Source organism: Oncorhynchus mykiss, chromosome 6 (genome assembly GCF_013265735.2).
Source record: "Oncorhynchus mykiss isolate Arlee chromosome 6, USDA_OmykA_1.1, whole genome shotgun sequence".
Classification (NCBI taxonomy): domain Eukaryota; kingdom Metazoa; phylum Chordata; class Actinopteri; order Salmoniformes; family Salmonidae; genus Oncorhynchus; species Oncorhynchus mykiss.
Window position 1 is genome coordinate 51,331,872 of NC_048570.1, and position 27,542 is coordinate 51,359,413.

At 39.6% G+C, this 27,542-nt stretch overlaps 1 protein-coding gene across 2 annotated transcripts; it reads right to left on the reverse strand.

Annotated features, from left to right (window-relative positions):
- Window positions 1–27,542, reverse strand: snx2 (sorting nexin 2). 2 transcript variants are annotated; one of them, XM_036980411.1, is made up of 16 exons: window positions 27,238–27,542; window positions 24,913–25,027; window positions 17,614–17,768; window positions 17,275–17,341; window positions 15,646–15,689; window positions 12,902–13,043; window positions 12,605–12,683; window positions 9,474–9,549; window positions 8,874–8,987; window positions 8,275–8,368; window positions 5,717–5,922; window positions 5,220–5,363; window positions 2,265–2,276; window positions 1,371–1,451; window positions 978–1,049; window positions 1–520 (listed from the first exon to the last, which is right to left on the reverse strand). In XM_036980411.1, exons 1-16 carry the CDS (start codon window positions 27,343–27,345, stop codon window positions 470–472), a joined length of 1,560 nt encoding a protein of 519 aa, XP_036836306.1. In that variant the 5' UTR covers window positions 27,346–27,542; the 3' UTR covers window positions 1–469. The 2 variants fall into 2 exon arrangements, with proteins under 2 accessions (XP_036836306.1, XP_036836307.1); XM_036980412.1 differs by lacking the exon at window positions 2,265–2,276 and having other exon boundaries at window positions 27,238–27,533.

A 27,542-nucleotide genomic window follows, 5' to 3' on the forward strand; every position in this document is an offset into this window, starting at 1 on the left:
ACCGAGATACATTCCTTTATTAGAATTAAAGTACTCAAACATTTGCGGCACGGGAATGTAAAGTCAAAAGAAAAGGCTTTCAAATTAAACAATACAACAAAAAAATCTAGTAAAAGAAAATCGTCAACCATTGCACATTAGGTGGCAATTATTAAATGCACAAATCATAAGACAGAGTAGTAGTGTTTGATCAATCAGGAAGTGCGAAGTCCCTGGCTTATCACAGTCCTCGTGCGGTTAATCTCTCAACAGAAATGGGACAGGTGCTTCTTTCAGGTGAAATCATAGGGTAACAGAGCAATTCTCCACCAAAATTAAGTGGTTTTATTATGCATGTCAAAACGTGTATTTTGTTTCTCCATGCATTCTCTTGAAGGCGTGATCTGGACGTAAACATAAGAAAACGTGTGATCATCAGACAGGGGTGCTATGGTTGGCAAAAACGCAGGCAAGGCGGGCCATCCAGTTATTATGCGATAGCTTTGGCTTCGGGTAAGAACGCCTCCCAATACTTTATCAGCTGTGGAGCAGAAGGGAAAATACAGCGAGAATCCAATTAGCTACATGACCATGCGTTAGACTTTTAAGGTAATCCTTAGGAAAATTAAGTTCATGGATGTCTATTGTCAGTATAAAAAAAAAATCTAACAGCAAAACATTAGGTGGTATTGGGCCCATATGTTTATTTCCCTTTCAAATAGTATATTAAGGAAATATATTATTTCAAAGTATGTTTTCAGGCATATTTTATTCTAAGTAGAGTATTATGCTAATTAGATAGTATGTAGAATTCTGGGAAAACATGCAAGATAATCACTGAATTGTCAACATATTTTAATACATTTCATAATGAAACATAAATTATGACATTTGTTACAAGTTGGTGCAAGTGGTGTGTGTGTGTGTGTGTGTGTAGTTATGTCATTTTACTCTCCCACTACACTACCAATAGGAATCCAAACCCAGATATGCTGTACCTGCTGTTGTGTTTGCACAAGCGACTCCAGGTATTTAATAATGACAACTTTGAAGTCCTTCACTCTTTCTTTCTGTAACAAGAGAGACATGGTCACAGGTCAGACAAGATGACATTATGATGAGAACACATACGGTCGGTGTAATAAATCACTATCAAAACTATCATAATACTGCAGATTTTTTAAAATATATATATATTTTAGTTAGGGCTGTCCTGATATCACAAATCAACAATTCAGTGTTAATGGAAACATCAAACTACCAATAAGGGTAAACATTTGCACTTGTCTTATTTCTAAACTTTAGTTTAACAGGCCCCTCCCATCCACATGATGCCCATATTCTGGGGCGAAACCAAATACATAAAAGGTGTTTTATCGTGTTCATCATACCTCGAATCGGCTCACTTCTTTTCGAATGGTTTTGGAAATCAGCTCAAAGTCTTTTTCACCTTGCTGGACCTTCCCCTCCAACTGCAAAGACAAGATGACAAGTTCTCTCCACTAAGAAAGTCCACGGTCCAAAACAAGTACACAAGTGTACAGATGTTTTCTACACTGGTGTACTGGATTTATACACTAACCTGTTGCATAATTAACTGTTACTGGTCAGTTACTACTGTAGACATTATACATTAGTCAATTGCATTTGAAAAAAACATGTAAAAAAGGTATTAAGTAATTACTAGTAATGAGGATAGACAAATTCTCAGGAGTTGTGGGGTAAAGTAAACTCACTATTCACTGGAAATGATTGACAATACCAAGTTAATGGTGAAGCAATGAATATTAAGTTGGAGTAAAAAAAAGTTAGAATTTAAGACAAGCCCATTTTTTACGCTTGCAAATACGAAACAGTCCTGTTCGTATAGATAGTGTAAGACAGTCACATGAAGCAGTTTGCACAATGCTGTGCCAATTTGCACAGTCCATTTATATATTCAGTTCATTAGGTTTTCAACCCTCACTTTGTCAAATCCTCATCCCCTAGTCCAGCATTTCCCAAACTCTGTCCTTGGGACCACAAGGGGAGCACAATAACTAAACGTGCACCCCTTGGGGTCCCGGGGACAGAGTTTGGGAAATCCTGCCCTAGTCCCAAAGTGATCACTTGACTATTGATATCATTATAAGTTTCAAATGAACCAGCCAAACATAGTCTTTTGACAAAGATGATCCATGTGACACTAGATAGGCACTCCAATGGGTGCAGTTTAGTGGTGAAATGGAGGGAACTGTAAGTGATGAAGAAAAGTAAATACAAAAAAGCCAAGCCCAGGGTCCTACCTCCTCAATCTCCTTGGTAGAGGCATGGCAGGGAAAATGCAGAAATTAAAGAGGCTGAAAATGTTTTGTTCTTAAAATAATTCAAACATGAACCCACTGTTGCCAAACACAGGTGAACTATAGAGGAATGGCATTCCACTGATCAAAGCAAACAGTTAATAGGGTAGTAGCCGTTACAGGAGTCACCCTGGTTAGCATGCAATGCCCAAGACAGAAAGGGGAGATATTCAACTTAAACAACAACCCCTCTGTGAATATCTCCAGTAGCATGCGTTATGACAAAATGTCTGGATTAATCTACCACCCCCCGAATCTTATTGTCCTTAGTGTAATACTTAATATTGACCAGAGGGGGCAGTATGGTTCAAGATTTGGTAAATTAGTAAGTACATGGATAATACAAAAATATGTTTTATTGTCACATACACAGGATAGGTGCAGTGGAAATGTGTTGTTTTACAGGATCAGCCATAATAGCAGGCCCCCCCTGGAGCAAATTATAGTTAAGTGCCTTGCTCAAGGGCATAGATAGATTTTTCACCTTGTCTGTTACAAACATCCTAAGCAAAGTATTTCTTAGGTTTCTCATATTTAATGCAAACATTTACTTATGTTTAAAATAAAGTGTAAAGTATGTGCCTACAATTCAGAAGCGTTTTAACAATTGAATCGATGGCAATACACATAGGGAGGAGATGTAGCAGGAGAGGAAAAGGAGAGAAATAAATAGTGTTCTCATAAAGCTAATGACATTTAAGTTGAGTAGCGGAACATGTAATGATGGCCTAATTGTAAGCATGTCAAAACGGATCATATTCAAATTAGCAATATCAGCTAACGCTAATCATTTGTGACTCTTTAACCAGTTTTTCCAAGCTGATGCCCAAATAACGGATCTAGAGATGAGTGCCAAAATAAACTCAAGTAATTGTTTTACCAAAACAACCGACACACTAAGGTTGGCTTACTATTCCAAATCAAGGCGAGCAACTGGGGTTAACATGCTTCATTCAAGTTTAAACACCCCTTCAGGAGTACCTGAATTTCCAGTCAGTAATGGAATGTGAAATTAAGCTTTAGGAGGTGAATTTAATTAAGCTTATGTTTTGGGTTAGACTCCGCTTGATTGAGTAGCATCCAGATACTATTCTCAATACCATTTTAAATGTTGTCAACGTGAAAACTAACTTCTTGAATACATTTTTACATTTTGTAACTGACTACACTGAACAAAAATATAAAACACAACATGCAACAACGTCAATGATTTTACTGAGTTGCAGTTCAAATAAATTCATTAGGCCCTAATCTATGGATTTCACATGACTGGAATTCAAATATGCATCTGTTGGTCACAGATAACTTTTTATTATTTTTAAAGTAGGGGCATGGCTCAGAAAACCAGTCAGTATCTTGTATGACCACCATTTGCCTCATGAGGGCGATACATCGCCTTTGCATAGACTTGATCAGGCTGTTGACTGTGGCCTGTGGAATGTTGTCCCACTCCTCTTCAGTGGCTGTGCAAAGTTGCTGGATAATGGCGGGAACTGGAACATGCTGTCGTACACGTAGATCCAGAGCATCCCAAACATGCTCAATGGGTGACATGTCTGGTGATTATGCAGGCCATGGAAGAACTGGGACATTTTCAGCTTCCAGGAATTGTGTACAGATCCTTGCGACATGGGGCCAAGCATTATCATGCTGAAACATGAAGTGATGACGGCGGTTGAATGGCACGACAATGGGCCTCAGAATCTCGTCACGGTATCTCTGTGCATTCAAACTGCCATCAATAAAATGCAATTGTGTTCATTGTCCGTAGCTTATGCCTGCCCATACTATAACCCCACCATGTAGCACTCTGTTCACAAAGTTGACATTAGCAAACCGCTTGCCCACAAGCCGGCACAGTTGAAACTGGGATTCATCCGCGAAGAGCACACTTGTCAAAGGTGAGCATTTGCCGAATGAAGTCGGAAACGATGCCGAACTGTAGTCAGGTCAAGACCCTGGTGAGGAAAACGAGCATGCAGATGAGTTTCCCTGAGATAGTTTGTGCAGAAATTCTTCGGTTTTGCAATCCCACAGTGTCAACAGCTGTCTGGGTGACTGGTCTCAGATGATCCCGCAGGTGAAGAAGCCAGATTGTGGAGGTCCTGGACTGGCGTGGTTACACATGGTCTGCGGTTGTGAGGCCGGTTGGATGTACTGCCATATTCTTGAAAATGATGTTGGAGGCAGCTTATGGTAGAGAAATTAACATGGTAGAGAAATTGAATTATGGTAGAGAAATTCAATTCTCTGGCAACAGCTCTAGTGGACATTCCTGTAGTCAGCATGCCAATTGCCCGCTCATTCAATACAAATCTGTGGCATTGTGTTGTGTGACAAAACAGCACATTTTAGAGTGGCCTTTTATTGTCCCCTGCACAAGGTGCATCTGTGCAATCATCATGATGTTTAATTGGGGTGGCAGGGTAGCCTAGTGGTTAGAGCGTTGGACTAGTAACTGGAAGGTTGCAAGTTCAAACTCCCGAGCTGACAAGGTACAAATCTGTTGTTCTGCCCCTGAACAGGCAGTTAACCCACTGTTCCTAGGCCGTCATCGAAAACAAGAATTTGTTCTTAACTGACTTGCCTAGTTAAATAAAGGTAAAAATAAATCAGCTTCTTGATATGTCAGGTGGATGATTATTGGCAAGACTCACTAAGAGGGATGTAAACACATTTCTGCAAACATTGAGAGAAATAAGCTTTTTATGCATATGGAACATTTCTGGGATCTTTAATTTCAGCTCATGAAACACTTTACATGTTGCGTTTATGTTTTTGTTCTGGGTGTCCTGCCACTATATAGCTGCCCTCCCTTGCAATTCTATCCAGCCTATTTGAGCACACGTATCATTAAAATGTCTGTTTGCTTGTTAGTGAGGTGCACTTTTCTCTTACCTCTTTGATTTCATCCTGAGCCTGCTGTAGCTTGTCAGGCTTGTTTGCGAACTGGAGTTTGGACTCAGCCTCACGCTTCTTCTGCAGCAAGAGCTGGGTGTCCTGCCACTTGGACCAAGTCTTCATCCGGTGGTCAAATACACCCTACGGAAAGAGACAAAGCATACGTTTAGGTTCACTGCTAACCTCACATTAAAAGGAATCAAAATGGGAATGTGCCTTTATTACAACAGCCAAGACAAAATGTTGAAAAGCAGAATTAGGGCCTGCAACACGGTTTATAGCAGTAGAAGGCTGGTGTGTAAGTTATTTTACTCTAGGTGAAATTCAACAACTAAAGAACATTGGAAATGTATTGCAGATAATGAAGGTGTCCAAAAAAAGAAGGTGATACGCACATCCTAAACCTGAGAATATCAGTATGGGCTAAAAAATAATAGAATATATCTGTTCCCCAGTGCTTTATTCCAGCAGTGGCACAGGTCTCCAGTGAATACCTTGACTGCAGTGATGAGACGTACATAGTCCCCCAGCAGCTCGGAGAACAGGTAGAAATCAGCGTAAGCCTGGTCCTGGTGCAGCTGGTCGATCTTCTCCTCCACCTCGGCCAACTGCGACAGGGCCCGCGACAGAGCTGTGTGGTCCTCGGAGTTCCCAAGCATGGCTGCCGACTTGGCGAAGGATGCCGTGTTTACCGACAGCTCTGAAGATGACGAGAGAGGAGAAAGGAAGAGAAAGTGATCATGACATTGTTTAGAAAGAGAGCAGGTTCATAGGTGAAGAATTGCAAAGTGGTCCAATTTAAATGGTTCACAAATAATGTCCAAGACAATTAAAAAGGTCCAATGCAGCCATTTTATCTCAATATCAAATCATTTCTGGTTAACAATTAAGTACCTTACGGTGATTGTTTTAAATTAAAACAATCAAATATAAAGAAAAACAGCTTCTTAGCAAAGAGCAATTTCTCAAGCAAGAATATCGGAGGGACTGTCTGGGAGTGGTCTGAGTGGGGAGAGGAAAACGGAAAACTAGCTGTTATTGGCAGAGAGGTTTGGAATGCGCTTTCTTGTTGGTCTATTAACTGGTAACTCCACCAGGCAGGTCAAAACTCCATCCCGCCAAAACAGACTGAAATTTCAGGCAGTCTTTTCAAACAGTTCTTACACTAAAACGGGTATTATCAAACTTTCAAACATGTACAGTATCATTCTAACCTCAGTGTGGAAATATACAGTATATAAAACACAGGAAATCACGTTTTTGACTGCACTTTGTCCTTTAACAAAATAACAACATTGTTCAATTGAGAATTGTATTATACGTGGCAATTGTTTGATAATTGTAACACCAGACATTGTCCAGAATAAGACAGCACACAATATATATACAGTTGAAGACGGAAGTTTACATACACTTAGGTTGAAGTCATTAAAACTTGTTATTCAACCACTCCACAAATTTCTTGTTAACAAACTATAGTTTTGGCAAGTCGGTTAGGACATCTACTTTGTGCATTTCACAAGTAATTTTCCCAACAATTGTTTACAGACAGATTATTTCACTGTATCACAATTCCAGTGGGTCAGACGTTTACATACACAAAGTTGACTGTGCCTTTAAACAGCTCGGAAAATTCCAGAAAAAGATGTCATGGCTTTAGAAGCTTCTGATAGGCTAATTGACATCATCATCAATTGGAGGTGTACCTGAGGATGTATTTCAAGGCCTACCTTCAAACTCAGTGCCTCTTTGCTTGACATCATAGGAAAATCAACATAAATTAGCCAAGACCTCAGAAAAAAAATTGTGGACCTCCACAAGTCCGGTTCATCCTTGGGAGCAATTTCCAAACGCCTGAAGGTACCAACCACATTAATCTGTACAAACAATAGTATCTATATCCACAGTAAAATGAGTCCTATATTGACATAACCTGAAAGGCCGCTCAGCAACGAAGAAGACACTGCTCCAAAACCGCCATAAAAAAGCCAAACTACAGTTTGCAACTGCACATGGGGACAAAGATCATACTTTTTGGGGAAATGTCCACTGGTCAGATTAAACAAAAATAGAACTGTTTGGCCATAATGACCATCTTTACGTTTGGAGGAGAAAGGGGGAGGCTTGCAAGCCGAAGAACACCATCTCAACCGTGAAGCACGGGGGTGGCAGCATCATGTTGTGGGGGTGCTTTGCTGCAGAAGAGACTGGTGCACTTCACAAAATAGATGGCATTATGAGGGAGGAAAATTATGTGGATATATTGAAGCAACATCTCAAGACATGAGTCAGGAAGTTAAATCTTGGTCACAAATGGGTCTTCCAAATGGACAATGACCCCAAGCATACTTCCAAAGTTGTGGCAAAATGACAACAAAAGTCAAGGTATTGGAGTGGCCATCACAAAGCCCTGACCTCAATCCTATAGAACATTTGTGGGCAGAACTGAAAAAGCGTGTTCGAGCAAGGAGGCCTACAAACCTGACTCAGTTACACCAGCTCTGTCAGGAGGAATGGGCCAAAATTCACCCAACTTATTGTGGGAAGCTTGTGGAAGGATACATGAAACGTTTGACCCAAGTTAAACAATTTGAAGGCTGTGCTACCAAATACTAATTGAGTGTATGTAAACTTCTGACCCACTGGGAATGTGATGAAAGAAATAAAAGCTGAAATAAATCATTCTCTCTACTATTATTTTGACATTTCACATTCTTTAAATAAAAGTGGTGATCCTAACTGACCTAAGACACAGAATTTTTACTAGGATTAAATGTCAGGAATTGTGAAAAACTGAGTTTAAATTAATTTGGCTAAGGTGTATGTAAACTTCCGACTTCAACTGTAGTATATTAAATATACATTATAGGAAGAATTTTACTGCCAGTTTGTGAAAAAGCACTACACGCGGTGCAATCAAGTTTTGGAGTAATTGCAGAGTTGCAGATATTTTACGCACTGCTTGTGCATTTAAAAGAGCAGAATGTGGCCTTACATGTCTAGAGTATGTCTCTAAACTGGGGCTCAGGGTCATGACTCATGGGAGGATTACCTTTCCGGTGGCAGACCAGACACTCCACACTAGCATGCAGTTTTCTGAGTTGCAAGTCGAGGTTCTCAAACTGCTGGTGCTTCTCCTCAAACCACTGTTGACACTCACAGAAATAAAATCAAGCTGAAACATAATACCATTTCTCCACAGAATTAAATTATAATAGTATGAATAAGTAATGATAGTAACTAGTAACTATGTATGTTTTCAAAACATTTGCTATTATTGATTAATAAATAAATTAACACATTAAAATTGAAAGTATTTTGTACATACTGAGTCACCCTGTGCAAGATGCTAGGTTTACATTCAACACATTGACAGTGTAAGACAGGCCCCACATCCACAAGCTTTCCAATGCCAAAAACGCTTTTACAGTTTACAATGACAAGTGTATATCAAAAATAAAGGCAGTTAATAAATTGCAATGAAGTGGAAAATAAAAATAATATAGCTTTTCCCAGTAAGGAAGGAAAGGACCACCCCCCGAGCAGCACCTGGCTTGTGCCTCTACTTCTTTTCACTCACACAATCTTAGAATTCAAGTGGAAAGCCTCATTAATTCGTCTCATTATTCAAGTCCAAAAATCAGCCCTTACCGCATCCGATTCATTCATCTTGATTGTCATTTTGTTGACAGCGTCGGCAGCTTTGTTTACCATCCTCAATATTCCGGCCCCACTCAGCGCCTGGGTGCTAACCGCTCTCGGCAGCTGGGATAAAATGACAAATAAGTGCAAACAAACCGGTTAACAGGCTAGGGCTCCGACCCAATCCCAGAGGGAGCCCCGCGCCAGGAGCTGTGTGGGGTTTTCTCCACTCCCATACATTTCAATGTTGTTAGAATCTAATTTAATCCATTTACTGGGAAAACTCTCAGAGGAACAATGGGCAAAAATAGCTTTCAATTGCTTTCAGCCATTTATCCTTCTTTTCTACAGTGGCATTTCATTACATCTGGATTAATACAGTAATTTCATTGGAACATATTGCTGTGACACTGGCCATTTTCAAAACAAAGGTCACATATGTTCTTGAGCTTATCCCAAACTATTTCCAGAAGTTGGCTTTATTAAAGGATAGTGAAATAAGGGAAAAATATCACCACAAAATAACAAAAAATTTGCTTTTTTAAAATTCATTCTCAAATTGGGTGTTGTTCAATTGGGTGTCGTACACAGATTGAGATTAAATGCTACCTCTGAACTCTCCAGGAACATCATGACATCCGGATCCTTCAGCAGGATGGGATGTTTCACTGTTCTCATCAGATACCTATTGAGCATAAAAGAAAAGGTTACATTGTGTAGATAAATCATTACCATGCTCAGTGCAGAGGTAACAATTCATGAAAAAATATTAAATACAGTAGGGCTAGGAATTGCCAGGGACCTCACAATACCATATCACAATACTTGTTCCTGTGTGGCTCAGTTGGTAGAGCATGGTGCTTGCAACACCAGGGTTGTGGTTTCATTTCCCACGGGAGACCAGGATGAAAAAAATACAAAGATGTATGCACTCACTACAGTACGTCGCTCTGGATAAGAGCTACATGAATGTAAATGTACTTAGGTGCCAATACGATATGTATTTTGATTTTCACAATTCTATATGTATTGCAATTTGATGTTCCAAACAGATTGCTCTCTATATGTCTGCTACAGAGAGACGAAAGCACTTGAGAAAATTAGTTTTGATCCTTGTGCTTAAAACATGGCTCACCATTTAAAAAAGGAAGATGGAGAACAAGCAATCTATAGGATAAAAACACCAGAGTTTTGGCGCAGGTACAGCAAACTAGTGTTAACTAACGGTACCTAGCAACAAAAAAAAATGTATATATATATATATATATTTTCTTTTAGAGAAATCGGTATGTGGAGACAAAATATCGATATAATAGCATCCAAAATAATATTGCAATATGGAACTATCACTCAAAATGGTCATCCAATTCAAATTGGCTTTGGTAACCCCCCCCCCCCCCCCCAGAATAATACTAGAGGGGATGATTTATTTCAGCTTTTATTCATTTCATCACATTCCCAGTGGGTCAGAAATTGACATACACTCAATTAGTATTTGGCAGCATTGGCTTCAAATGGTTTAACTTGGGTCAAACAATTTGGGGAGCCTTCCACAAGCTTCCCACAATAAGTTGGGTGAATTTTGGCCCATTCCTCCTAACAAAACTCTGTGATCAAATACAAGAGGTGACAGGTATGTAGTTAGTGGTGATGGAAGTAAATTTTAAATAAATAAATCAATAAATAAAGAAATAAATCATCCCCTCTAGTATTATTCTGGGGGGGGGGGGGGGGGGGGGGGGGGGGTTACCAAAGAGTCAGGTTTGTAGGCCTCCTTGCTCACACACGTTTTTTTCAGTTCTGCCCACAAATGTTCTATGGGATTGACGTCAGGGCTTTGTGATGGCCACTCCAATACTTTTGTTGTATGCTTGGGGTCATTGTCCATTTGGAAGACCCATTTGTGACCAAGCTTTAACTTCCTGACTAATGTCTTGAGATGTTGCTTCAATATATCCACATCATTTTCCTTCCTCACGACGCCATCTATTTTGTGAAGTACACCAGTCCCTCCTGCAGCAAAGCACACCCACAACATGATGGTGCCACCCCCGTGCTTCACCCTTTTTCCTCCTAACATAACGATGGTCATTATGGCCAAACAGTTCTATTTTTATTTCATCAGACCAGAGGCCATTCCTCCAAAAAAAGCACGATCTTTGTCCCCATGTGCAGTTTCAAACCGTAGTTTGGCTTTTTTCTGGCGGTTTTGGAGCAGTGGCTTCTTCCTTGCTGAGCGGCCTTTTTAGATTATGTCGATATAGGACTCGTTTTACTGTGGATATAGATACTTTTGTACCCGTTTCCTCCAGCATCTTCACAAGGTCCTTTGCTGTTGTTCTGGGATTGATTTGCCCTTTTCGCACCACAGTACGTTCATCTCTAGGAGACGTTCATCTCGTCTCCTTCCTGAGCAGGATGACGGCTGTGTGGTCCCATGATGTTAATACTTACATTTGGAAATTGCTCCCAAGGATGAACTAGACTTGTGGAGGTCTACCATTTTCTTCTGAGGTCTTGGCTGGTTTATTTTGATTTTCCCATGATGTCAAGCAAGAGGCACTGAGTTTGAAGGTAGGCCTGGAAATACATCCACAGGTACACCTCCAATTGACTCAAATTATGTCAATTAGCCTTTCTAAAGACATGACATCATTTTCTGGAACGTTCCAAGCTGTTTAAAGGCACAGTCAACTTAGTGTATGTAAACTTCTGACCTACTGGAATTGTGATGCAGTGAATTATAAGTGAAATAATCTGTCTGTAAACAATTGTTTGAAAAATTACTTGTGTCATGCACTAAGTAGATGTCCTAACCGACTTGCCAAAACTAGTTTGTTAACAAGAAATTTGTGGAGTGGTTGAAAAACGAGTTTTAATGACTCCAACCTAAGTGTTCCAACTTCCGACTTCAACTGTATATATCATCCGCCCATTGACTGACATGAAGGTCAGCGTTTACAAGTGGGCAGGGTGTCAGCTTTGTACACCTCACTGTTAAAGAACCTAATCCTGATGGCCAAAACAATTAATTTGAAGTAAGTTATTTGAATGCATATATATTAAAATAACTTATGTTACAATTACAATTAATTGTTTTGGCCATCAGGATTCAGTTCTTTAACAGTGAGGTGTATAAATCTGACACCCTGTCCACTTGTAAACACTGACCTTCATGTCAGTCAATGGGCAGATGATAAAAAGGGCAGAGAAATGTCAGGGCCTCACTTAACGTAAATTGTTATTCGATTCATCAGAATGGGCTAAAACCAGGGATGGGGCAGCAGTAGTCATCCTCGGGCTGAACACCGAAAATGTTGGACAGCTCTGTCCAGAGGATACGGTGTGAAGCTCGGGAGGAAACCCCCCCATTCACTCGCGTGTTGACAGACTCGAATCCCTGGAGCGCTGTGATAATTATTTACCTAATATTTCTAGGTTAACCTTTCAAGCCACAAAAGACCAGAACAAGAATGCTCTTTAGACTGAAGGGGCTTTTCACGTAAACGTTTTGTGTAAGACATGAGAGCTGTCTCATCTGACAAGTAGGGCATTAAATGAGCTGCGTGGCGAGGATCATTCACTGTTGGAGGACAGGCGTGGATGTATGTCGTAAAGATCGCCAAAACAAATGAAACAGCAGAATAATGATTTGATGGAATGGTTACATGTTTGCAGTAGGTCTGAAGTACTGAAAAACTACTGATTTTGAGAAGGGTTTCTTGTATGTTCATAGATACCTTTCTAAGGCCGATCTTCTCTTCTCAACAAATTCTGCAGAAGACAAATCCTCTTTCCCAACTTTGACCTTAGTCATTCCTGTAGATGAAGACACATACAAATGTTTACACACAGTCATTCCTGTAGATGAACAACGTTGCCCAGGCAAAATGACTGCCCTCTTTACACACTACTGTAGGAAAAATCAGCTCTGCTGTTTTGCTACCACAATTCATGACATACATGACTAAACTAGCTGATGCAACAACAATAATACCGTATTCAATTCATTTCACATCCATGCAGAATTCACTCACCCACAATGCTTTTCTCTGGAGCGGGAGGGACTATGTATCCTATATGCAGGTACCTGGAGGCTAGTTTGCTGTGCAAGCCTAGAAAGTCACTAAACCTCCTCCTTACAGTGGTTTCATTCTTGCTGAAAATGGTCATAGAGGTCTAGAAGAAGGAGGAAGAAGACATTATTTGTTCTTTTTTCATTATAAGTTATTTTTTAAACTTATCACAAATAATAGAACTTATTATGTACAGTGCATTCAGAAAGTATTCAGACCCATTGACTTTTTGTCACTTTACAGCCTTATTCTAAAATGGATGAAATAGTTTTTTCCCCCTACACACACACACACAATACCCTATAATGACAAAGCAAAAACAGGTTTAGACATTTTTGCACATTTATAAAAAATTAAAAATAAAAAAGAAATATTACAGTTACATAAGTATTCAGACTCTTATCTCAGTACTTCATTGAAGCACCTTTGGCAGCGATTACAGCATCAAGTATTTTTGGGCTACAAGCTTGGCACACCTGTATTTGGGGAGTTTGTCCCATTGTTCTCTGCAGATCCTCTCAAGCTGTCAGGTTGGATGGGGAGCATTGCTGCACAACTATTTTCAGGTCACTCCAGTGATGTTTGATCGGGTTCAAGTCCAGGCTCTGGCTGAGTCACTCAAGGACATTCAGAGACTTGTCCTGAAGCCACTACAGAGTTGTCTTGGCTGTGTGCTTAGGGTCGTTGTCTTGTTGGAAGGTGAACCTTTGCCTCAGTCTGAGGTCCTGAGCACTCTGAAGCCGGTTTTCATCAAAGAACTCTCTGTACTTTTCTCTGTTCATCTTTGCCTCAATCCTGACTAGTTTCCCAGTCCCTGCCACTGAAAAACATCCCCACAGCATGATGCTGCCACCACCACCATGCTTCACCGTAGGGATGGTGCCACGTTTCCTCCAGACGTGACGCTTGGCATTCAGGCCAAAGAGTTCAATCTTGGCTTCATCAGACCAGATAATCTTGTTTCCCATGGTTAGAGTCTTTAGGTGCCTTTTGGCAAACTCCTAGTGGGCTGTCATGTGTCTTTTACTGAGGAGTGGCTTCCGTCTGGCCACTACCATAAAGGCCTGATTGGTGGCATGCTGCAGAGATGGTTGTCCTTCTGGAAGATTCTCTCACCTCCACAGAGGATCTCCAGAGCTCTGACAGAGTGACCATGGTCACCTCCCTGACCAAGTCCCTTCTTCCCAGATTGCTCAGTTTACTGGGTGGCCAGCTCAATCAAGAGTCTTAGTGGTTCCAAACTTCTTCCATTTAAGAATGATGGAGGCCACTGTGTTCTTGGGGACCTTCAATGTTGCAGAAATGTTTTGGTACCCTTCCCCAGATTTGTGCCGCGACACAATCCTGTCTCAGAACTCTAGGGACAATTCCTTCGACCCCGTGGCTTGGTTTTTGCTCTGACATGCACTGTCAACTGTGGGACCTTATATAGACATGTGTGTGCCTTTCCAAATCCAATCAATTGAATTTACCACAGGTGGACTCCAATCAAGTTGCAGAAACATCTCAAGGATGATCAATGGAAACAGGATGCATTTCGAGTCTCATAGCAAAGGGTCTGAATATTTATGTAGATAAGGTATTTCTGTAAAAAAAAAATAAAAAAAAAAAAAAAAAGATTTGCAAAAATTTCTAAAAACCTGTTTTCACTTCGTCATTATGGGGTATTGTGTGTAGATTGTGGAGTATTTAAAAAAAAAAATGTTTTAGAGTAAGGCTGTAACTTAACAAAATATGAAAAAAGTCAAGGGTCTGAATACTTTCCGAAGGCACTGCATATTTTTATGTCAGAAAAAGTCAGTTATCAATTCTTCTGTGCTGGTTAAAAAAAAAAAAACATTTTCATGCAATAGGTTTTGGTTACACTTGTAATATCTGTGCCCATATGGAAATTCTGTAAGAGTAATATGTGCCAATTATTTGACTGTCCGATCTCATTCTGTCTCCTATCAAACCCTTTACATTTGTTTTGGTGCCAGTGAGAATGACATAAGAAAGACGACTAGCTTGATTAATCCTCCATGTATATCTCACCAGGTCAGGATATTTCAGCCTCCATATCCATCCACTAGTTCAAATATATCCACGATATTCGTGATTTCCATAAGAGCATAAGGGTGATAGTTTGTAGTTTGTAATGTGATTTCCTTTACGGCCCACTGAGGTATTTAAAACCCTATTATAATCTCCCACCATAACAATAGAGTCTTGTATTGCTTGTAGGTTTGATAAATTATATGTATTTTCAAAGAAGCGTGGATCATCATTATTCAGACCATTTAGATTAATGAGCCAAATCTGTCCAAAAACATATTTAAAAGAATCGACCCATTCATCTAATAATAAAAACTTAACACAAATATACTTATTATACCAGGTACTAAAAAAGAAGGGAATCCCTTTGTTGTCTTGAGTCACCTCATGATACAGTTTACAAATAAGAACTACAGCGATATCAAATATGGGCACTAAAACCATGCCTATTAACACTGTCAATCTATTTGTTGCCTTCTGACCTAACATACAGCATATCCCACGCAAAGTGTGGATACGAATGTGCAGTACATGTGTATAATCTTAATATCAACTTCAACGGTAACCTTCCCTGATAACTTTTTGGGGAAAGTTACCAGAATTTTGCAACCCGACTCTGAACTTGTCCCAAGTGATAAAAGAAAAGTAGAATATGAAGATATTTTCCTTACCTTTGTAGTGACTTTGTATCCCATGTAAGCATTCATTCCATCCCCTTAAAGAAGAAACATAAATATTAGCGTAAACCAAAGTCACAGGATTGGTTGAACTATTCTCTCCCCGATACAACAGCATTGTCGCTCATTTTCTACTTGAGAGAATAATACAATGTATATCATAAGTATTCATCCCCTTGGATTTATCAAATTTTGTTGCGTTACAAAATGGGATTTGAAGTGGATTTAATTGTTTTCCCCCCTCACGGACCTACACAAAATGCGGCATTAATGTCAACATGAAAAGAAAATTATATAAATTAATAATGATAATAATGTCTTCACCCCCTTTGTTATGGCAAGCCTAAATAAACACAGGAGTCAACATTTGCTTAACAAGTCACATAATGTTGCATTGACTCACTCGGTGTGCAATAATAGGGGTTAACATGATTTATTTATGACTGCCCCCTCTCTGTACCCCACACTAACAATTATCTGTAAGGTCACTCAATTGAGTAGTGTATTTCAAGAACAGATTCAATCACAAAGACGAGGGAGCTTTTCCAATGCCCCGCAAAGAAGTGCACCGATTGGCAGGGTAAAAATAGAAAGAGCAGACAAGGAATATCCCTTTGAGCATGGTAAATGTATTAATTTGGCTTTACATGGTGTATCAATACACCCAGTCACTATAAAGACACAGGCGCCCCTCCTAACAGAGTTGCCACAGAGGAAGGAAACCGCTCAGGGAGGCCAATGGTGATTTTAAAACAGTTACGGTGTTTAATGGCTGTGATGGGAGAAAACTGAGGATGGATCAACAACATTGTAGTTACTTCACAATACTAACCTAAATGACAGAGTGAAAATGACAGAGTGAAAAGAAGAAAAAAAAATACTCCAAAACATGCACTCCTTTTGCAAAAAGGCACTAAAATGTCCTAAATGTTGTATTCTGGGAAAATCCAACACAACACATCATTGAGTACCACTCTATATTTCCAAGCGTAGTGGTTGCTGCATCATGTTGTGGAAATGCTTTTCATCGGCAAGGACTGGAGGAAATCTGGTTCAGTCTGCTTTCCACCAGACACTGGGAGACAAATTCATTCATTCCTTTTCAGCAGGACAATAACCTAAAATCTATACAGCAGATGCTTACCAAGAAGAGAGTTCATGTTCCTGAGTAGCCTTGTTACGGTTTGACTTAAATGTACTTGGAAATATTTGGCAAGACTTGAAAATGAATGTTTATGAACAACCAACTTGACAGAGCTTGAAGAGTTAAGAAAATAATAAAATGGGCAAATATTGCACAATCCAGGTATGCAAACGCTCTCAGAGACTTACCAAAAAAGATTGTATTGACTCAGGGGAGTGAATACTTATCTAATGAAGTTGGTGTTTTATTTTTCATTAATAACAAAAACAAAAAAAAGCATTTTCTTCCAGTCATTGAGCTAACGCTAGTTAGGATTGGCTCGCAAAACCACCTCTTACTTCCTTCAGACTGATCACAGAGACATAACAATGGTATCCATGAGTTCATCTGACTCTGGGGAAATAGACAAAGGGCTTCATTTCCAAAATCCCAAAGTATCCCTTTATTATATGAATACATTAACACGGTATTAAACGTACCAACTTTTTCTGGATCGGACACTGCTATATGCATGTCAAAGGTGTCACCACTTTCGTCCTCTTCAAGCTAAAAGGAAACAAAAATAAAATGAAAGTTGCACTCTCAACCTCTCCTTGCAGTGAACCTTTTATACTACCAATGCTTTGGAGGCTAACATTGGTGGTATTAAAAGTCCACCTTGACCTTTGTGTTATGAGAATGCTCCATGGTGAAGTTTCCCCAATGTACAGATCTAGGATCAGCATCTCCTCCCCCAATACGAACCTTAACCATTATTTGGGAAAATCCAAAACTGGCCCAAGATCAGAATCTAGGGCCAACTTAACCCAACTACTTACCTCATCCAGGGATCTCTCAAACATCTCGGCAGTGCCCAGGCCCATCCTGGGGGTGAGCATAGCTGTGGGGGTGACTGGGGTGATGGCCGGAGATGGACCGTCTGACAGTATGGGCTCCCTCTCTGGACTATCCAGAGAAACCTCCTCTGTTGCTTCTGAAATACAGACAAAGAATAGAGAATGATACAAACAAAACATTACACTGGAGAAACAAAACACAAGTGATGACTCCAAATGGAAAGGGAAACACTTGGAGAATTATGGTATTCACGTAGTGCTACGGTTTAACCTTTGAAGAGCGTAATACAAACGCTTCCGAGTTAAACGGTTTATTTTTAAAAAGGGATAGTTCACCCAAATTATAATGTGCATTTGTCTTGTTTCAAGTCCAAAACATCTTACAATAACTTTATTGAGCTAAACAATGAATTTTACACTTTGGGATGATTTGGACATAAAATGTGAAAAATTGCTATATTCCATTTGACACCAATCACTTTTTGACCACACACCTTCTTATTTGAACAAAACTTAAAGGACAGTTGAAGTCAGAAGTTTACATACACCTTAGCCAAATACATTTAAACTCAGTTCTTCACAATTCCTGACATTTAATCCTCATAAAAATTCCCTGTTTTAGGTCAGTTAGGGTCACCACTTTATTTTAAGAATATGAAATGTCAAAATAATAGTAGAGAGAATGATTTATTTCAGCTTTTATTTCTTTCATCACATTCCCAGTGGGTCAGAAGTTTACATACACTCAATTAGTATTTGGTAGCATTGCCTTAATTGTTTAACTTGGGTCAAACGTTTCATGTAGCCTTCCACAAGCTTCCCACAATAAGTTGGGTTAATTTTGGCCCATTCCTACTGACAGAGCTGGTGTAACTGAGTCAGTTTTGTAGGCCTCCTTGCTCGCACATGCTTTTTCAGCTCTGCCCACACATTTTCTATGGGATTGAGGTCAGGGCTTTGTGATGGCCACTCCAATACCTTGACTTTGTTGTCCTTAAGCCATTTTGCCTCAAATTTGGAAGTATGCTTGGCGATATTGTCCAATTCGAAGACCCATTTGTGACCAAGCTTTAACTTCCTGACTGATGTCTTGAGATGTTGCTTCAATATATCCACATCATTTTCCTCCCTTATGATGCCATCTATTTTGTGAAGTGCACCAGTCCCTCCTGCAGCAAAACACCCACACAACAGGATGCTGCCACCTCTGTGCTTCATGGTTGGGATGGTGTTCTTCGGCTTGCAAGCCTCCCCCTTTTTCCTCCAAACGTAACAATGGTCATTATGGCCAAACAGTTCTATTTTTGTTTCGTCAGACCAGAGAACATTTCTCCAAAAAGTATGATCTTTGTCCCCATGTGCAGTTGCAAACCGTAGTCTGGCTTTTTTATGGCGGTTTTGGAGCAGTGGCTTCTTCCTTTCTGAGTGGCCTTTCAGGTTATGTCGATATAGGACTCGTTTTACTGTGGATATAGATAATTTTGTACCCGTTTCCTCCAGCATCTTCACAAGGTCCTTTGCTGTTGTTCTGCGATTGATTTGCACTTTTCGCACCAAAGTACATTAATCTCTAGGAAACAGAACGCGTCTCCTTCCTGAGCGGTATAATGGCTGCGTGGTTCCATGGTGTTTATAATAATGTACTATTGTTTGTACAGATGAGCGTGGTACCTTCAGGTGTTTGGAAATTCCTCCCAAGGATGAACCAGCCTTGTTGAGGTCTACCATTTTTTTTCTGAGGTCTTGGCTGATTTCTGTTGATTTTCCCATGATGTCAAGCAAAGAGGCACTGAGTTTGAAGGTAGGCCTTGAAATACATCCACAGGTACACCTCCAATTGACTCAAATTATGTCAATTAGCATATCAGAAGCTTCTAATGCCATGACATCATTTTCTGGAATGTTCCAAGCTGTTTAAAGTCAACTTAGTGAATGTAAACTTCTGACCCACTGGAATTGTGATGCAGTGAATTATAAGTGAAATAATCTGTCTGTAAACAATTGTTTGAAAAATTACTTGTCATGCACAAAGTAGATGTCCTAACCGACTTGCCAAAACTATAGTTTGTTAACAAGAAATCTGTGGAGTGGTTGAAATACTAATTTCAATGACTTCAACCTATATAAAATAGCCGAATCTACTCATTTGAAAGGGTGTCCACATACTTTTGTATATATAGTGTATGTACAAAATTACATGACTGTTGCTCAAACATGGGCAGGAGAAATGCTTGTTCAAAGTTTGGTGGGAGACAATTTAATTTGCTGAAATTCTAATGGGCGGAGCTTATAGGTCCTTATAGGACACGTTGCTCATGAGGGGCTGCATTATTGTACAACATTTCATGACTGTAGCTCTAACAGGACAGGAGATATGCTTGTTCAAAATTCAGTTGATTACTATAGCACCCCCCTTGGGCCAATCAGTGTAAATGCCGGTCCTCTATGGCAAGACGCATCATTCACCCAAGTTGAGTCAAAATCAGGCCAGCGGTGTCTGAGATATCTCGTGTGATTAATGTACGTACGAACGGAGACAGATCTATTCATCGTGGGGGAGAATTACAGACATAATGTACGAGTCACCAGACCTCATCACAGGGATGACGAACTCTTGAGGTCCCGTTGATTATTACAGAATTAGGTAAATCTGCATTTCGTTTTTTGCAACCCGTGTATGGAATGATCTGCAGAGCTCTCTGCACCTTGATGCTCTGGTGCCTCTAGTAAAGTTAAGGTTGTTAATGGAGGACCTCATTGTTGTCATTGTTGAGGAATGGGTTTCTTTCTTAGGGGGCTTTCACACACCCTTAGTTTGTTTCATTTGGACTGGTGTGAACACCATCTGCACTTGGGAGCACACTAAACAACGCACTGTGGTTTGTTCAAAAAGGGTGGTCTCGGCCCGAACGCAGACCGGACCAAACACAGGAAAAGAACCAGAGTTGCACATTATTATTGGTTGTGCAGCTATAGTCCTATTCACGTCGCAGTTAGAGCAGCTATTGAACTATTTACTCCTGCATGTTGTTGGAAGACAAGTGATGCTTCATGACAAATCAATAATAAATGGATTTAACTTGAGTATTTTTGTCCATTAAACAAATGACTTGCTGGACACATGGTTTTGTTTCGGAATTTTGTTCATTTGACATTTGGCAATGAGAAACCAACCAGACCAATTTTTTAAAATTTAACCAGGCAAATCAGTCAAATTCAAATTTAACCAGGCAAGTCAGTCAAATTCTTATTTTCAATGACGGCCTTATTTTCAATGACGGCCTTAGTGGGTTAACTGCCTGTTCAGGGGCAGAATGACAGATTGTACCTTGTTAGCTCGGGGGTTTGAACTTGCAACCTTCCGGTTACTAGTCCAACGCTCTAACCCCTGCCGCCCCTGAAGAAAAATACAAATGTAACAACAAATAGTCAAACTCGGATTTGAACTGTAGCTCAAAACTGTGTGAAAAATACCTTAAATTGCTTGTAGCACTGTATGCTTTTATTACACTGTATGTTTGAATGATGTACATTTGATAAATTGTGTTAATTCAGGGATCCCTTGAAAAAGAGGCCTTGGTCTCAAATGGGACCAAAAATAAAGGTGAAATAAAAAAATGTAAAATACATTTCAGGCACATAAAAGAGAAGGACTACTCCTTAGTGTATGGGTTGCTCAGTTGGGTGTCTAGGGTATAGGGTTGGAGACCGTTCCATCATGATAGGAGAATACATTAATAAACTATATTTCCAATTTAAAATTGTATACCCCTTATCTGCACAAAGTGGAAAGCTCTCTCTCACAACGACTCCCATTGTTAGGGCGGAGACATGAGCATCTCGTCATTATATAGAGATCTCTGGTGTAAATGGGAAGATGCACAACACAGAAGGAGCAAACGAGACCAAAAAGACAACATGAGAACAAGAGGACAGAAACTCTCATAAAAACATTAAATACAAAAAAATTAATTAGATATATCGCCCAGCCCTACTTCAGACTAGGGCTGTTACGGTGACCGTATTACCGCCACACCGGCGGTCACGAGTCATGATGGCAGTCAAATACAACATTATCGTTTAGTCACGGTAATTATGCTTCTCCAAGCTCTGATTCTGCTGATTGTCATTAGTAACCTACCAAACTTGCTAAGGTTTGTATCACAACTAAAGTGGCCAAATTACTTAAAATGAAGCACATTAATTCGCTTTACAATGGGTGTAGAGCCTAACTGCCATTCAGGCACAGCGCGTGAGATTCAAGTTTGGGAAAGATAATTTTCAACATAATAAAAGCATTAAATGCATAATCTCATTTGTGGTCACTTTTGAGAATGGTGTTTTCCTGCTAATGGAACATATGTGCCGTGTGCGCCTTGCTGCGCTTTTGTAAACAAATAGCCTAACAGTTTATCAACATTTTATGCTTAACGTTCTCATCTGTTGCATCAGCCTCATTGCTTAAAACATGTTTTTTGATGCTAGTGGTTGTATTCATTTGGGATTTATCGCATCCCACAACTGTTCCAGACTATGTTGGAAATATTTATTTATAGCACAGAATAGGTCAACTTTTGTACCATGGGGCACAGTAGATTGACATAGCCTAGTGCTTTTGCTAATAGAGAGCCTACTCTTGTGTTATTCAGCAATGTTTAATTGTATTCTTCATACTATAAAATAACACAATGGAATTCTAAGCAAATCTTGTCTGCTAAATGAACTAGCATAGCCAGATCAGGGCCTAACATAAGGACAACTCAGAGTATGCTATTCTGAAATAGAATACATTTTCTTCATATCATAATTCTTTGGACCTGTCTAAAATAAATAATGGCTTGATTGAGGTTATATTACAAGGATTAATTGGACATTTTCAAAAGTACATGTTCCAAAGGCCTGCATCAGAGGCTTGTAAGGCTATGCGTGGAAGCCAGGAGACGCTAAATGTGTTTATGTTAATGAACAGCCAATTACTGTGAGACTGGCAGTTATTTGCATGACAATCACCGGCTGAGAAAATGTCACGAACGCCACAGCCCTACTTCAGACTAGAGGTCGACCGATTATGATTTTTCAACGCTGATACCGATATCGATTATTGGAGGCCCAAAAAGCCGATACCGATTAATCTGCCGATTTTTATTTATTTAATTGTAATAATGACAATTACAACAATACTGAATGAACACTTATTTTAACTTAATATAATACATCAATAAAATCAATTTAGCCTCAAGTAAATAATGAAACATGTTCAATTTGGTTTAAATAATGCAAAAACAAAGTGTTGGAGAAGAAAGTAAAAGTGCAATATGTGCTATGTAAGAAAGCTAACATTTCAGTTCCTTGCTTAGAACATGAGAACATATGAAAGCTGGTGGTTCCTTTTAACATGGAGTCTTCAATATTCCCAGGTAAGAAGTTTTAGGTTGTAGTTATTATAGGACTATTTCTCTCTATACCATTTGTATTTCATTAACCTTTGACTATTGGATGTTCTTATAGGCACTTTAGTATTGCCAGTGTAACAGTATAGCTTCCGTCCCTCTCCTCGCTCCTCCCTGGGCTCGAACCAGCAACACAACGACAACAGCCACCATCGAAGCAGCGTTACCCATGCAGAGCAAGGGGAACTACTACTAGAAGACTCAGAGTGAGTGACATTTCAAACGCTATTAGCGCTCGCTAACTAGCTAGCCATTTCACTTCGGTTACACCAGCCTCATCTCGGGACTTGATAGGCTTGAAGTCATAAACAGCGCAATGCTTGACGCACAACGAAGAGCTGCTGGCAAAACGCACTAAAGTGCTGTTTGAATGAATGTTTACGCGCCTGCTTCTGTCTACCACCGCTCAGCCAGATACTTAGATACTTGTATGCTCAGTCAGATTATATGCAACGCAGGACACGCTAGATAATATCTAGTAATATCATCAACCATGTGTAGTTAACTACATGTGTAGTTAACTAGTGATTATGATTGATTGTTTTTTATAAGATAAGTTTAATGCTAGCTAGCAACTTACCTTGGCTTACTGCATTCGCGTAACAGGCAGTCTCCTTGTGGAGAGCAACGAGAGAGAGGCAGGTCGTTATTGCGTTGGACGAGTTAACGGTAAGGTAGCAAGACTGGATCCCCCGAGCTGACAAGGTGAAAATCTGTCGTTCTGCCCCTGAACGAGGCAGTTAACCCACAGTTCCTAGGCCGTCTTTGAAAATAAGAATGTATTCTTAACTGACTTGCCTAGTTAAATAAAAGGTATACTTAAAAAAAAAAATATATATATATATATATATATATATACACACACTTTTTTAAAATTTTATTTATTTTTTAAAACGGCAAATCGGCGGCCTACGGCCTACTGACTACCTACTGAGTAAAGTATTTGTCACCATTTAATTTTAGCGAATCACACGACTGAGGCACGAGGAGGGTTTGGGGAAAGGTGTTATGGGAGATGATTGGTTGGGAGATTAAAGGCATTTCCATGGAACTGTAATTTTGCTGAGACTCATTTTTTTACTTTAAAATGTATGCCAACCAAAATCCTTTGATATAAAAATGTTAAAATCATACAACTATGTACAAAGAATACTTTTAACAACTCGCACAGGAAATTTAACAAAAACACTTGAGGAACAGTGCAGATGCAAAGCTTGGTAACAGAATGACAGTTTGTGCTGTTGGTGCCATCATTCTGTTACCATGCTTTGCAGCTGCACTGTTCAAGTAAATCTGTTTTTGTAAATGTCCTGTGTAAATTGTTAAAAGTAGTCCTTGTGCATAGCTATTTTGCATTTGCATTTATACCATGGACAAATATGTATAAAAAGTTTCATTCAAATCAAAAGTCAAAAAGTGATTACAATCAAATGGAATGACAACCTAGGGGATATCCACTTGGATTGGTTTTGCGCCGTAAGTGCAAAAAAGGTTAGCATTTTAAGACAGTGGCCAGGTAAACAAAACCAAAAAGAATAGATTGGTGTCTTATCTTCCATAGACTGCTTACAGCAGGGGTAGGCAACCCTGGTCATGGAGTGCTACAGTTTTTGAAGACCAGGTGTGTTGAATTTAGGCAATCACTGAACTGCTCAATTAGCTCAGTTGGTCAGGTGTGGTGCCTAGCTGGAACAAAATCCTGCGGCACTCCAGGAACAGGGTTGCTTAAAGGGTAAGGAAACCAATAGGACATTTTGTAATTTAGGTTAACTATCCCTTAAATAATAGAGTTAAGCGAGGAGAGGCATTTAATCAGAGGTGATGGGAATACCTGCAAACAGATCCTCTGGGTCATCGTCCAATGAAATGTCTTCTTGCTTAGGTCCATTTGTGCTGATGCCTTCTGCAGGCATGCTGGGTGGATCTGGAGATGAGGGTTCTGGAGACTGCAGAAAAGCACAAACGTAATAAAAATAACAGAAGCCCAAAGACCAAAATAAATCTGATCAGTTAAGACTAATTTTATTAGGGGAACATAGGCCTATATAAAAAGTTAAACCAATGTTAACTTAAAAAACAATGAATTTCAGTATAGGTCTATTATGTGACATGTTGGAAACAAACTAGCATATGGGCCTACAGGAACTAAGTACAAAAACTGAAACTGTTGCATCATCACGTCCTCAGATGACAACATTATTTTATTGGAAAGTAACACAAAAAAAACACATGTCAGGTTCCAATGAAATAGGATATGAGCAACCATACTGTAAAAAGGAGGAATCATAATGGGCAGTAAAATATTGTTTTAAATTAATTTAAAAGGTGCAATATGCAGAACACTCAATTTCCTGGTTGCTCAAATTCTAATAGTTTGCCTAATTTCAGTTTGTGATAAAAAAAAAAAAATTAAAAGCCATGTATAATGTAGAGTATCATTGTGCCATCTAAACCGCTGTGAAATTTATTTTCAATAACCAAAAATGTTATTTTCAGTTGGTGTACAAAACTAAAAGTAAAAGACACCGTCACAATTCAAGAACACTTTAGAGTGTACGTAAATAAAAGCTGAGCTAAGGAGAAAGGAGCGGAAGTGGGACTGATAATGGGAGGTTTCCTCCACCTACTACTCAGCACAGGATAAGAGAAAGCAGGAAACTCTCCTTGGCATCAATGTTTGTTTGCTGCTGAGTTCAAAATTAAAGTCCACCACAGGCGAAAAAACAGCAGCAGCAAAGCCGTATGCCTCGATCACACTTACAGCGTGTTTGCGCAAAATGGTATGCAGCATGATCTGGATGTGTGCAGCAAAAGTTCCGACATTCACAGAATGACGCTGTAGGTGTAACATGTTAATGAGGCCTCGATCACACATACAGTGTCATTGCGTTTTGGTACACCAGAAGTACATTCATTTCCAAAGGAATGCTGCGTTTGCCTTGCAGCATTGCGTTGCAGAGAGTTGCATTCTGTGTAGTGCATAGGTTGGATTTATCAAACGTATGCATCAAATGGCACGCGTAGATGGCTTGACGGAAAGGGTAGCAAAAGGTGAATGTTGAACTTTTGCTGCACACATCCAGATCATGTTGCACAATGAAGCTGTAAGTGTCTTATCTGATGGGCCTTCAGGCTTCACATTCAATCAACATTTTTAGCTTTTGAAAAGTAAAAGTTACCAAACTAGGTTGGGGCAAAAACCTACCACTTCCTTGATAGTAGAAAAGATATGACAGAACATTAATAAAAAAATAAAAATAATATATATATATAAAAATTGTGTGTGTGGGGGGGGGGGTGAGGCAGCGGTCAATGGAGACTACTCTTAACCTTAGTCCCACTCCACTTAAAAGTGCAGAAAGAGGTCCACTTAGTTAACATGTATGTTCATTTTTCATTTGTTTATTGGAAATTTCCAAGGACCATTATGCAATAAACACACACCTGACTTACACCTGTAAATTCACAGCTCACAAGGGAAATGTATGACTGACGGAGAGATTATGGTCTACATTTCAGAGAGCGAGTCAACTTCTAGGATTGGGCTCGTGCACTCTCCCATAATTGGTAATATTCCAAAGAGATATTTCTAAACGTTTGTAGAATATTAGGCTTTTAGCATTTTACAACTAAGAGCATAAAACCGTCTGTTAAATAACTAATATCAAATATAAATTGCACAGCAACAAATTCGGCTAAAGACCAAGCTAATGTTTGTAGAACTCCAATTAGTGTCCCATTGTTGGTTTATCTCATTTTAAACAAATAATATGAAATTAAAATCGTACCACACATGTGATTATCCCCTGATCTATTGAAAACCCGGAAACCAGTAAACAGCGCAGATGTCCTGCGTTTTTCTGACGCACGGCTGAATCTCAAGAACAAACCCCCTCCCAGTATGCGTTATTGGCCATCATCAGGATAGTGAGCTGGCTACAGATTATCATTCATGATTATAATAAACTGTAGTGGCTACTTTGTTGCATGATTTTCATTTAAAGAAACTAACACCCGAAGCACAACCATGTCATAAGCCTAGCAGCATCTAGCTCACAACAACGGAAGGTCGCCTGACTTACTTGTCGTCTAGTACTGTATCAATGAGCATCAAGCCCCTAGTTGCTTTCAAACCTCGGCCTCGGATCACTCTTACCTCTAGTATAGTGACAGTACTGACAAAAAAGCCTTCTCCATCTTCTATTTCCCTGAAGTCAGTCTGTCCTGCATCTCCCAGTGGTGGCGGTTCCATCTCCGCAGCCATCTTCCTTTAGCAATAATATCCGAGTAAGAAAACAATCGACAGAAAGGAGTCAGGAGGTTCGCTAGTTGTCATGTGACTCACAGGAACAGTTTAGTCAGAGAGGAAGAGGCGAAGCGAGAGCATTTACTCCGCCCAAAAATCTGTCCGCGTAAACTATGCCCTGTTTGTATCGAGGTACACGAGTGAGTGTTGAATTA

Bases quoted from the DNA above. Each gene is read 5' to 3' on its own strand.
- snx2 (XM_036980411.1), bottom strand. From the start codon at position 27,345: ATGGCTGCGGAGATGGAACCGCCACCACTGGGAGATGCAGGACAGACT. The intron at 25,028-27,237 runs GTAAGAGTGATC...GCTTTTCTGCAG, and splicing joins GTACTGTCACTATACTAGAG to TCTCCAGAACCCTCATCTCC. The intron at 13,044-15,645 runs GTAAGGAAAATA...TCCTTCTTCTAG, and splicing joins GATACAAAGTCACTACAAAG to ACCTCTATGACCATTTTCAG.